At 43.1% G+C, this 13,399-nt stretch overlaps 1 protein-coding gene across 2 annotated transcripts in view; it reads right to left on the bottom strand.

Annotated features, from left to right (window-relative positions):
- trrap (transformation/transcription domain-associated protein) overlaps positions 1-13,399 on the bottom strand; it is a 336,919-nt gene that overhangs the window by 278,287 nt on the left and 45,233 nt on the right. For both annotated transcript variants that reach the window (XM_059979022.1, XM_059979023.1), the window contains 3 exons: positions 11,700-11,865; positions 9,424-9,680; positions 4,401-4,601 (listed from right to left, as the gene is read on the bottom strand). In XM_059979022.1, coding sequence (XP_059835005.1) covers positions 4,401-4,601; positions 9,424-9,680; positions 11,700-11,865 — 624 coding nt within the window. The remainder of the gene's footprint in view (positions 1-4,400; positions 4,602-9,423; positions 9,681-11,699; positions 11,866-13,399) is intronic.

Below are 13,399 nucleotides of genomic sequence, written 5' to 3'. Positions count from 1 at the left end.
GTAGGCACACATTAACTGCATCACTTACAACAGTGACCTCATTTTAAAAGTGGCACTGAAGTGATTTGAGATGCAGTGTTAATTTGCTTTTACCAGGCAATGCGTGATTTCACACCAATTTCCAGAGCTGAGCATCCACAATTCATGAAACTATTAAGGCATCAACTCTTACTACAAAGTTGCCCTGTGAGAATCGACACGACTGCTTATACACAGTGCCACCAAGTGGCAGGACTCACACCACAAATGCAGAGCAGAAGCACGGTGGTTCTACATTCCGTACTAGCTGAACCACACTGACAATGCTTGGCTTCACAACCAAGCTCATGAACTAAAGAATAATAAAACGAGCAGATTGGAACTGTGGGCAGCACACATGGCCTGAGTCAGACGGCCAGGGTTCAAATCCCACTTGCACCACCATCAAAAACTCAAAATCTCGATGGATCTCTAATACTAAAGGCATGCTTTTAAGTTGAGAAGGAGAAAAGTTCAAAGGAGATGTGCAGGGCAAGAGTTGTTTTTTTTTAAACATAGAGATTGGTGAATGCCTGGAATGTGTTCCAGGATGGTGATGGAGATTGAAGAGGATCTTGGGCAGGCACATGAATATTAGAATTGGAATATTAATGTCACAGGTACCGGTGGCAGGCGGTGGGGTGGAGATACGTCCCGACCAAAGCTCCTTCCCTCCACTAGCCTGAAGGTCACCCTTGGGCGTGGCTGGGGTCACCCATCTTGTAAAGACACTACCCAGAGAAGGCAATGGCAAACCACTTCAGTAGAAAAATTTGCTGAACCATTACGGCATTGGAAAGAACAGGATCCCCAACTTTATACAATGACGATGTACTGACTTACAGTGAAAAATCTGATCATTACACAGTGCATTAAGGCATTACAAGGGGAAACAAAACAGATACAAAATAAAGAGTAACAGCTACAGAGAAAGTGCAGAGCAGGAGCAAGAGCATAATGAGTGAGATTGTGAGGACTATGGGACAATTCAACAGCAGGGTAGAAGCTGTCCTCATACACACTTTCCGGCTTTTATATCTTCTGTCTGATGGGAGGAGGAAGAAGAGAGAATGTAGGGATTCTCTCTGAGAGATGGGAGAATGTAGACAGGACCATGAAGGGATTAGTTTAATTCATGGTCGTTAGTTTAATTAGTTTTTCTGTTCCTATGCCTTATTGTTCTATGACCTGCAAGGCAGCATTAACGGATGTGTTTCTTTCTCCACCGCAGTCTGCCCTCTAAAATAGATGTGAGAAATCCCATGCCTCTGCTTGGGATAAAATTTCCAGTTGAAGTGGTAGAGGCTGGTTCGGTATTGTCATTTAAAGTAAAATTGGATAGGTACGTGGACAGGAAAGGAATGGATGATTATGGGCTGAGTGCGGGTCAGTGGGACTAGGTGAGAATAAGCGTTCGGCACAGATTAGAAGGGCTGAGATGGCCTGTTTCTGTGCTGTAATTGTTATATGGTTATAAGATTTTACCCACAATGCCCTGTCTAAGATTTATGCCTCACAAATATAAGGGTTAACGTGTGGGGAGCATTTCATGGCTCTTGGTCTATACTTACTGGAGAACATAGTGGGTGGGGGGAATCGCATTGAAACCCATCAAATATTGAAAAGCCTGGATACAGTGGACATAGAAAGGATGTTTCCTACAGTGGGGGAGTCTAAGACCAGAAGACACAGCCTTGAATAGAGGGAGATCCATTTAGAACAGTGATGAGGAGTGATTTGTTTAGCAGAGGCTGTTGGATTTGGGGAATTCAATGCCACAGAATATTGTGGAGAACAAGTCATTGGATATATTTAAAGCAGAGGTTGATAGCCTCTTGATTAGTAAGGGTGTCAAAAGTTACAGGGAGAAAAGAGGACGATGGCGTTGAGAGAGATAATAAATCAGCCATGATGGAATGGCAGAGCAGACTCAATGGGCCAAAAGGCCTAATTCTGCTCCTCTATCTTATAGACACTTAAACAGATGTCTGGAACAGGTTTTCTGATCATTAACACATTAATCTTTGTGGGAGCTTGCTTCACACAATCAACAGCTCTGTTTTCTACTTAGCAGCAGCAGCCCCACTTAAAAATTATTTAATCCCAGCTGAAAGGCACCTTTGAATGTCTGGAAAAGGACAGAAGTATTGAGTCTTTCATGGTAGCGTAGCGGTTAGCGCCATGGCTTTACAGTGCCAGTGAGCAGGTTAAGTGAGGGGATCAGTCGGCTGAGAAACGGTGACAGAAACTTGAGGGGGTTTTCCAAAGCACACAGGATAAATGCATCCTGATCTGAGGAATTCCACAGTGTCAACCCACCACCCACCGTTAAGCAAGTTCACAAGAGTATCAACATAAAGCAGAAAACAAGAACAGTGTTGGATCAGGAAAATTAATTAGAGTAGATAAAGCGAGCCAAAAATGCAAAAAAAAACACCATCAGACTGAGGAAGAAGTATAATTTAAGTAACTTTGACCATGGAATGATTGTTGGTTCCAGACAGGGTAGTTTAGTACGATCTGGGATTTTCACACACAACGGTCTCTAGAGATTACAGACAGCGGTGTGAAAAACAAAAAACATCCAGTGAGCAGCAGTTCTGTAGCTGAAAACTGCTTGTTAATGAAAGAGGTCAGAGAGAATGGCCAGACTGGTTCAAGCTGACAGGAAGAAAACAGTAACTCAAATAACCACATGTTACAAGTGGTGTACAGAAGACCATCTCTGAATGCACAACACATCAAATAGGAAGTGGATGGGCTACAGCAGTAGACCACACAAATATGTTCAGTGGCCACTTTATTAGGTACAGGAGGCACCTAATAAAGTTGTCACAGTGTATTTACTGAAGATTTAAAAGAGTAATTATAACAAAACAATTTGGGGTGGAGGTTAAGAAGACAGAAAGAGGCAGGAACAACATTATCATTTAAGTCGTACTTAGATAGCTACGTGGATGGGTAGAGCTCAGAGAGATATAGTACAAAAACAGGAAGAATGGACTAGTTGGGTGAACACTGTGGTTGGCATGAACTGGTTGGGCCGAAGGGCCTGAGATATAGCTGCTTTGTTCTATAATCTGTGAGAGAGCAGAAAAATCACAACCAGCATTTAGAAATCAGTCTTTACTATGCAGGACACAAATATCACCCAAGCAATAGCTGTGAATCAGGAATCTGAAAAAAGGGAGGTCCTCAGGGAAGATATAACAACCAGGAAATCAGCATATAGCACACTGTTGGAGACAGAGGCTGATGTCTCTAGGCCCTGATGGACTGTATCCTTGTGTCTTCAATCAAGTGGCTAATATAGCGTAGCAGTTAGCACAATCGCTATACAGCACCAGAAATCACTGTTCGGGGTTTTATGCTGCCAGACCGTAAGATATAGGAACAGAATTAGGAATTTCAGCCCATCAAATCTGCTCTGCCACTCAATCATGGGTGACTTTTTTAAAAAAAAAACTATTCTCTCCCTTTCTGCACATAATGCTTTAACATTCTTACCTTTCGAGCCCTGCCTTAACTATACCCAATAACAGCCTCTACAGCCACCTGTGGCAAGGAATTCCACACAGCTTCCACCTCTGGCTGATGAAATTCCTCCGTATCTCAGTTTTAAATGGTCATTCTTTCATTGCAAGGCTGAGCCCTCAAAATGCTAGACTCTCCGGTCCCTCCACATGCACTCTGTCCAGGCTTTTTAATACCCGGTAAGTTTCAAAGAAACTCCCACACCCCTTAACCGTCTGAGCTCCCTGAGTACAGGCCCAGAGACATAAAAAGATCCACATACTCCTGTACCTAATAAAGTGGCCACTGAGTACATTTCTGTAGCTTCATGGCCTTCTGCAGGTTTGATGTTTTGTGTGGTCAGAGATGGTCTTCTTCATATCACTATTATAACGTATGACTATTTGAGTTACAGTCAGCTTGAACCAGTCTGGCTTTTCTCCTCTGAACTCCCTCATTAACAAGCCGCTGCTCACTGGGTGTCTTTCTTTTTTGTTTTTTGCTCCATCCTCTGTCAACTTTAGAGATGGTTGTGTGCAAAAATCCCAGGAGATCAGCAGTTTCAGAGATACTCAGAACCACCCCGTCTGGCACCAACAATCATTCTGTGGTCACAGTCACTTAGATCATTTCTTCCCCATTCTGCTGTTTGGTCTGAACAACAACTGAACCTCCTGACCATGTCTGCATGCTTTTATGCATTGAGTTTCTGCCGCATGATTGGCTGATTAGATATTCGCATTAATAAGGCATACCTACTAAAATGGACACCAAGTGCATTTAAAACCTTTCATTCAAGACCATTCTTGCAAACCTCCTCTGGACCCACTCCACGGCCAGTACAACTTTACAATAACCATGAACCTCACCTTCTCCATTGGAAGCTGGATTGAGGCTTTGCAGTCCAGAAACTCGGCTGTGATGCTTGGTCCCTGAACCTCGGTGACGATGTACTGCAGCTTCTGGGACTCTTTCAACATCTTCCGGTTGCTGCCCCCAAACTTCCCCAATACACGGTAGGCCACGTGGGAAATGCTGTCAGCTGGGTACCGTAAAGTGCGCCATAAAGCCTTTCGGGAAAAACAAAACAGGCTTCAATTCATAACCTGACACTGGTTATAGACACAGTTTGTGAGCTCTGTCACTGTCTGAAGTGCTGAAAGAGTAACCACTAAATGCAAGGGTAGTGTGGCTCTGGGACTAATATCCGATGATTCAGTCAGAAACAGGCCCTTTGGCTCAACTCATCCATACCAACTAAGCTACCTACCCAAGTTAGTTTCATTTGCTAGTATTTCCAATATCCCTCTAAATTTTACGTCAACAGCCAACAGAGTGAGAGGATGTGCTGAGGACAGCCCACAAGTGTTGTCACTCTTCCAGCACCAACATAGCATGTCCACAGCAACCCTAACCTATACGTCTTTGGAATTTGAGAGGAACTTGGGGCAACCGGGGGAAACCCCCACATGGTCACAAGGAGAATGCACAAACTTCTTACAGATACAAGTGGCAATTGAACCCTGACTGCAGGCACATTAATAGTGATACACTAACCGCTCTATTACAATGCTGCCCTATATGATGCCTGCAGTCATTTATTTCTTTGAGTTAAACGTACTAGTTCTCCTGCCATCTCCCCTCCCTTCCCATCACAGTAGCATTGTGGTTAACACAACGCTTTACAGTTCCAGAAACTTGGGTTCAATTCCTGACACTGCCTATAAGGAGTTTGTACATTCTCCCCGTGACCACATGGGTTTCCTCCAGGTGCTCTGGTTCCCTCCCACAACCCAAAGACGTGGCTGTTGGGTAGGTTAATTGGTCATTGTAAGTTGCTCCGTGATTAGGCTCAGATTAAATCGTGGGTTATTGGGCAGCAGGGTTTGAAGGGCAGGAAGGGGCTATTCTGTGCTGTAACACAATAAATAATAGATAAATAAAAATCCCTTCTCCTTCTCATCCACTACTGTTATGATTTGATGAGCTAGAATCAGGTCCAAATGGCCTCCTCCTGTCTTTGCTTTCTCTTCTTAGTTTCATTAAGCAGTGTATTTCAGCAAAAGCCTATTCCAACATCATCATTAAAGTATTAACCTGCAATCCATAACACCCATGGCCCTCATTAAAAGTTAAACATTACTGAATTTGGCAAAGAAGTTCACATGACACTCTAAGTTCTGTTCATAAATACTATACAGCCAGTGTTTTCCACCAAGACTGCTTCAGCAGTATAACAAAGATTAAAACGGCAAAGCAATGCTGCAAATTAAATGGTATTGATCCAATCCAATGGTATTTACAAGGCCCAGTGCATTTAATTCTTGAAGCTTGGAAGTTCACAATACTGAACTACTAGTCCAAGGCTATTAGTGTTATGAAAAGCACTTTCGCAAGCTTCATTTGCCACATCCACCAGTGAACGAATAGAAAGGATTTCAGTGTGGCACTGCTTTGAACTGCTCCAGATAGATGATACCTGTTTTGTCATCACTTGACATTCTTCATCTTTGAGTTTGTCCTACACCCTACGATTCAGAGATTCAGCACGGAACTGGCCCTCCCACCCCAATGAGCCGTGCTGCCCAGCAATCCACCGACCTAACCCCAGCCTAATAACAGGACAAACTAACTGATACGCCTTTGGACTGTGGGAGGAAATCAGAGCACCCAGAGGAACATACAAACTCTTTTCAGACAGCGATGGGAACACTCCAAGCTGTAGCAGTGCTGCACTAATCACTAAGCTACCTGCTGAATACCTAAACAAGTTCAAGGGGGAAGTGATGAGGAGTGGTGAATATGGAGGCTGGAAAAGGGTTAAGAGAGGGTGAGCAACAGTTAAAAAGGACAAATGAGGTAAAACAAACTGCTCATCGACAAAGCATAGGTTATGAACTGTGCCGGATCGATCACGAGAATGTGGCAAGTGCACAAGCGGTGTGGCAAACCGACCACGCAGTGAATCGACGGGACCTCCTACGCAGGGGAGACACTCCCTTTTGGCACAGGTTTGCACATTTTCAGTCACGGCAGACACTATACGTTGCCCAGTGTGTACGTTTACTAACATGACTCAATAAAAACGTTTAATTCTAACGCTCTGTTGTCGTCCTTACTCCTCACATACATAACAGAATCTATCAAAGAAATGAGAGGTTTATAAAGGGCAGGGCAGAACAATAAAGTTAAGAAAATGGGGCTGGCTCTTTAGGAAAATAACACATTTGCAATCCAACCTAAGCCTTCAACATTACATTGATCAGAAAAGCTGATTCAAATAAAATACAATGAAGGCTTAAAATACTGGGAACTGGCAGATATATGAAGAAGATTAAGAGTGACAAAGGAACTCTGCACCCAAAAGATAACTCAGTTACGGGAACAACATTAGGAAAAGACTATATAAATGGACAATTGGTTTTATTTCTGAAGAGAAAAGGGATTAATGTATCTGAAAGGGAGTTTGATCTATTAAAGACCTCGCTTTGAATCATTAGACTCTTGGGCATCTAAAAATATGACGTTCTTGATATTCATCTGCTTCAAATCTTCTCAAAAGATTCTCTTATCAAAAGCACAGATCTTCAAGCAGAAAAATGTAATTTACTCTGCTTCAATAATCTCCCACAATCTAATCCGTTTACTCCAAATTGTCCAATGATTCATTTTTCAAAGCCCTAATATTGACACTCTTGGTCTGTTATATTTATTCCTCAATTCAAGCAATTGGACATTTTGAAATCAGTTCTGGAAAAGAATTGGATCAGGCTGTACACAATGGAGCAAGGCGTAAATAATTCATGCATTTTCCTTTTTATGATTAGTACTGCTCTTTCACTTATTCAGCTTCGTAACTTTTTTTTGGACTTTGTGTTAAACCCAAATATGATTATTCAAGTCCCTCTGGATACTCAGTACTTTACCTTCCCTATTTTAACCAATGAAATGGATAACTTTATACAAGTCTGAAGACCCACACACAATGTTTTTAGAACAGCTTCTTCCCCTCCACCAGCAGATTTCTGAACTAAGTTATCTGCCTTTTCAACTACTTATTTTTGTAACGTATGTCTGCACTAGACTCCTGCTACAAAACAGCCAATTTTCACAACATACCACAGTGTTAATAAACCTGTCCTGCACAAAACATCAAATGTTTACTCTTTTCCATAGATGCTACCTGACCCGAGCTCCTCCTGCCTTTTGTAGGTGTTGTTTAATAAACTCGATTCTGATTTCTACCAATACTCCATTCTAAAAGAACCTTGCTCTCTTTTAATCCACTTTCCTTTGGAGACATTTTGAATGCGCCTCAGAACCCAGTTTCCCACTTAGCTTTGAGCTGTCACCAAACTGGGATAAATTAAAGTCAATACCATCGCCAAAATCGTCACAGTGCACTACCAGCATCAATTCACGCTGTAATTTACCATTTATAACCATATAACAATTACAGCATGGAAACAGGCCATCTCGGCCCTTCTAGTCCGTGCCAAATACTCACTCTCACCATTAACTCACCTCTTATCTCCCATTAACTCAAAGGCAATCAGGTTACCTCTACCAGGAAAGCAAAGTAACACAGATTTTGGAAAACTAAGGAAAAGACATTTAAAAGAACACACTACCAAGAGAAACATGATGCTATTCAGCATCTTGAATCTGCTGCTGGATTAGATTGTTGAATTTTATTTTCTTTGCAGCTTAACAATTAATTGTCTGCTTGTATTTTATATGATACTTATATATTAGTAATTGCTTAGTATGCTCCCTAGTGGTCACAGTACCCATTTGCAGCTGTTTAAAATGTCCTCTTTGTATGATTCTGAAAAGCTCTAGAAGCTTCTCCATTGTCTCATTATTTCAAATGGGATTTTCTGATTGGCTGATTCTTATCTGCAAATTTGAATGGAATTTTTCTTATCAATGCAGTATAAAAGCTGACCACGTAGTGGTGCCATCTTCTTCATTTTGCTTCTATCTCCTTTCATTTAGTAGACCTCTAAAATTAAAAACACCCATCAAATCTATACCAGCTCTTAAACCCATTCCATCAGTCCCTTTCCCACACTTATATCCCTTAACTCTGTCCTCTCCAAATAAATTATCTATTATCCGCACACAACAATACCCACAGACATCACCAATGTGTCCTCCTCTACACTGGTAAGAGCCAGCACAAATTTGGTGACCACATTGTCAAGTACCTGCGTTCTGTACACCCAGGCAATCTACGGCTCCCAGATGCAGGACCTTTCTATTGATCTCCTCATTCCCAAACTGACTTGTCTGTCCTCTGCCTCCTCCACCGCCAAGGTATGACCAAAGCTAGCGTTGGAGAGAGTCCAGAGGCAGTTTATGACAATGATCCTGGTAATGAAAGGGTTAACTTTGAGGAGCGTTTGATGGCTTTGGGCCTGTATTCACTTCACTTTAGAAGAATGAGAGGAGATCTGACTGAAAGCCACTGAATATGGGAAGGTCAAGATAGACTGAAAGTGGAGAGGATGTTTCCAATAATGAGTCTAGGACAAGGGAGCAAATCCTCAGAATAGAGAGACGTTCCTTTTCAACAGAGATGAGAAATTTCTTTAGCCAAAGGGCTGAGGATATCATTGCCACAGACGGCTGTGGAGGCCAAGTCATTAGGTATATTTAAAGCAGATGTTGATAGGCTCTTAATTAGTAAGGTCATCGAAACTTAAGGGGAAAAGATGGGGAAAATAAATCAGTCATAATCAAATACCAGAGCAGACTTGATGAACTAGGTGGTCTAATTCTGTTCCTATGTCTTATGGATTTGTACATAACCATGCCACCACAGCATCTAGTGAGCTGGGAAGCAACAGGTCTGATAGGGTCATCCGATGAGACAAGAGTGCGCTTTACCTGCATGAGCTCAGCTCGCACTGGCTGGATGTGGTCATATAAGAAGTCCGGCTGCAGGTTGTCGACACACAGCTCCAGTGTCCGCAAACCCTGGCTCACCAGCGTCTGGGATCCGTTGAGTGCTGATACCAACGGGTCCATCAGCATTGGCAGGTAAGGCAGGAGGGAGCTGAGTCGGACAGGCACCGTTAAGCAGAGCTCAACGAAGAGATCTTTCATGTGCTGCTTGTGCAGACCACTCTGCAGCATGTTCAGCCCTGGAATAAGAACAGAGTGTGTACAGCAGCCACCATACCTTCTAACAACAAACAATAGGAAATCTGTAGATGCCAGAAATCCAAGCAACATACACAAAATGCTGGAAGAACTCAGCAAGCCAAACAGCACCTATGAAAGAGTACAGTCGATGTTTCCAGCGAGACCATTCAACGGGACTGCTGAAGAGTCTCGGCCAGAAACATTGACTGTCCTCTTTTCCACTGATGCTGCCAGGCCTGCTGAGTTCCTGCAGCATTTTGTCCGTGTGGCACCATCTCTTCTACCCTGGTCCTGCCCCTGGGCATTGATTTGGTGGAAGAGATAAAGGGCTGGAGAAGGGGAAATCTAACAGGAGAGGACAGAAGAAGGAAAGGAAAAGGGGAGGAGAACCAGAGGGAGGTGATGGGCAGGTAAGGAGAGAAGGTGTGAGAGGGAAAAAGGAATGGGGAATGGTTGTTGAAAGTGGGGGGGGGGGGGGGGAAATTACCAGAAGTTTAAGCAATTGATGTTCATTCCCACTGGGTTGGAAGCTACCCAGATGGAATACACGGTGTTGCTCATTGTGGCAGCAGAGGAGGCCATGAACTGATGAGTCTGTTGTGGTCATCAGCTGTATCTGGGGCAGCCTGCTGTATATCGGTGAGACTCGACGTGGGTTGTGAGACCTCTTCATCCTCTACAAAAAAGTGGGATTTCCCATTGCCCACCAATTTCAATTCTACTTCCCATTTCCTTATGTCAATCCATGGTCTCCTCTACTGCCACAACGAGGCCACACTCAGATTGGATGAGCAACACCTTATATTCCATCTGGGTAGCCCCCAACCTGATGACATGAACATCAATCTCTCAAGCTTCTGGTAGTTGTTCCTCACCACCTCTCACACCTTCTCTTCTTACCTGCCCATCACCTCCCTCTACCCTTTCTTCTATGGTCTTCTATACTCTTCTATCAGATTCCCCCTTCTCCAGCTCTTTATCTCTTCCACCAATCTCTTCCCAGCTCTTTGCTTCAGCTCCTCCCCCTCTCCCAGTTTCACCTATCACCTGCCCCTCTGTACTTCCTCCTACCCCCTCTCCACCTTCTCATTCTGACTTCTCCCTTTCCTTTCCAGTCCTGGTGAAGGGTCTCAGCCTGAAACGTTATTCCCCTCCATAGATGCTGTCTGGCCTGCTATCCTACTCCAACATTTTGTAGGTAGCTATAGATTTCCAGCATCTGCAGTAACTCTTGTGTCTATGGCATTTATCTTTATGCTTTTCTTACAATATTACAAGCTCCTGCACTTCGGAAATCAGGCATGCTAAACGCACAATGCTGAGAAGATTAATATTGAAAATGAATGGAGTCTGCAAAGAGTTGTTGACCCAGCCAGTTCCATCAAAGACACAACCCTCCCTGTCATTAAGGATATCTTCAAGAGGCAGTGCCTGAACTAAGGACCTCCACCATCCAGGTCACGTCCCCTTCTCATTATTACCACTGGGGAGAGGGTGCAAGAGCTTGAAGATCCACATTCAATAATTCAGGGACAGCTTCTTCCCGAATGATCAATAAACCCTTAATGTTCCTTCATTTTTCGTTTGTTTTATTTATTTATTTAGTGGTACAGCAAGCTAACGGGCCCTCCTGGCCCCACGAGCCCACACCACCTAATTACACCCACGTGACCAATTAACCTTCAAGTCTTTGGAATGTGGTTCCTGTATTATTTGTCGTTAATTTAACGTCTTTCCCTGATACAGTTTTTAAAAAAACATCAGGAAGTAGTTTAGCACTCAGCGTTATCATTTAAGGAAAGCCACTTTGAAGTGAAGCGTTTTCAGCTCTGTATCTGCAGTGTATGCAAGAAAGCAGGATGAGGACCCAGTGGGAATCATCTTCTGCAAGGAACCTGTGCCAGCAAGTGCTCACTTCAATTAAGTCCACAATACATTCCACTGAAGCTTGAAATAAATTGATTGAACATGGAGTTATTTCCTCAAATAGTCAGAAGTTAATGTAATTGCGTCCGTACCTTGCAGCAAGTTAGGGAGTAATGGGAGAAACTCCTGGTAAAGGAGATCGTGGCTGCCACCTCCAATGGATCGGAAAAGGGCTCGAAGCAATAGAAAGTAGTTGTATGGTTCCTTGGCCGTCTGGGCAAGCTCCATCGAACTGTTCACAATCTTGTGCAGATGTGGCTATAATACAGAGGGAATTATGTTAAAGGGTTTCTTATTTTGATTTTAGTCGCAGTGCAGCAAGTAGCACTCTCCTGAGTTCCAGCATCTATGGATGAGCACAAAACAGCGTGGTCAGAATTGCAGAGTACTGTGTGCAAATTTGGTCATCCTGTTATGGAAAAACATGATTAAACTGGAAAGAGTGCAGAAAAAGTTTACAAGGAAGTTAAAACCATAACACATAGGAGCAGAATTAGGCTATTTGGCCCATTGAGTATGCACCGCCATTCAATCATGGCAGATACATTTTTCTCCTCCTCAGCCCCACTCCCTTTAACTTTGATGCTGTGTCGAGTCAACAACCTTATCAATCTCTGCTTTAAACATACCCAAGGACCTGGCCTCCACAGCCGCCTGTGGTAATAAGTTCCACAGATTCACCACCTTCTGGCTAAAGAAATTTCTCCTCATCTCTGTTTTAAACAGATGCCCCTCTATCCTGGGGCTGTGCCCTCTTGTCTTAAAGACTCTCCCACCATGGGAAACATCCTTTCCAAATCTATTCTGTCTAGGCCTTTCAACATTCAAAAGGTTTCAATGAGATCCCTCTTCGTCTTTCTAAATTCCAGCAAATACAGACCCAGAGCCATCAAACATTCCTCGAATGATAAGCTTTTCATTCCTGGAATCATCCTCATGAACCTCCTCTGGACCCTCTCCAATGCCAGCACATCTCTTCTTAGACGAGGAGCCCAAAACTGTTCACAATACTAAGGCCAGTGCCTTATAAAGCCTCAGCATCACATCCCTGCTCTTGTATCCTGGACCTTTTGAAGTGAATGCTAATATGACATTTGCCTTCCCTCCACCGCCTGCACCTGCAAGTTAACCTTTAAGGTGTTCTGCACAAGGACTCCCAAGTCTTTTTACATCTCAGATTTTTGCATTTTCTCCCCATTTAGAAAATTTTATTTTTACTCCCAAAATGCACGACCATACATTTTCCAACACTGTATTTCATTTGCCACTTGCTTGCCCATTCTCCTCATCTAAGTCCTTCTGCAGCCTTCCTCAACACTACCTGCCCCTCCGCCAATCTTCATATCATCTGCAAACCTGGCAACAAAGTCATCTATTCCACCATTTATATTATTGATATACAGCATAAAAAGTAATATAAAGACAGTAAGCAGCCTCGTGTGGCATCCTGTCAAGGGCCTTCTGAAAATCAAAATACACAACATCCACTGCATCCCCTTTATCTATTCTACCTGCAATCTCCTCAAAGGATTCCAAAAAGTTCATCAGACGATATTTTCCCTTAAGAAAATCATGCTGACTTTGTCCTATCTTGTCCTGTGTAACTAAGTATTCCATAACCTCATCCTTAACAAATGACTCCAACGTCTGCCCTCTGTAATTTCCTTTCTGCTGCTTTCCTCTTCTCTTAAAGAGTGGAGTGATATTTACATTTCCAGTCCACTGGCACCATGCCAGAGTCCAATAACTTTTGAAAGATCATTACTAATGCCTCCACAATCTCTACTGCCAT

This window comes from Hypanus sabinus, chromosome 9 (genome assembly GCF_030144855.1).
Source record: "Hypanus sabinus isolate sHypSab1 chromosome 9, sHypSab1.hap1, whole genome shotgun sequence".
Taxonomy (NCBI): Eukaryota; Metazoa; Chordata; class Chondrichthyes; order Myliobatiformes; family Dasyatidae; genus Hypanus; species Hypanus sabinus.
This window is presented reverse-complemented; position numbering and strand designations above follow the sequence as displayed.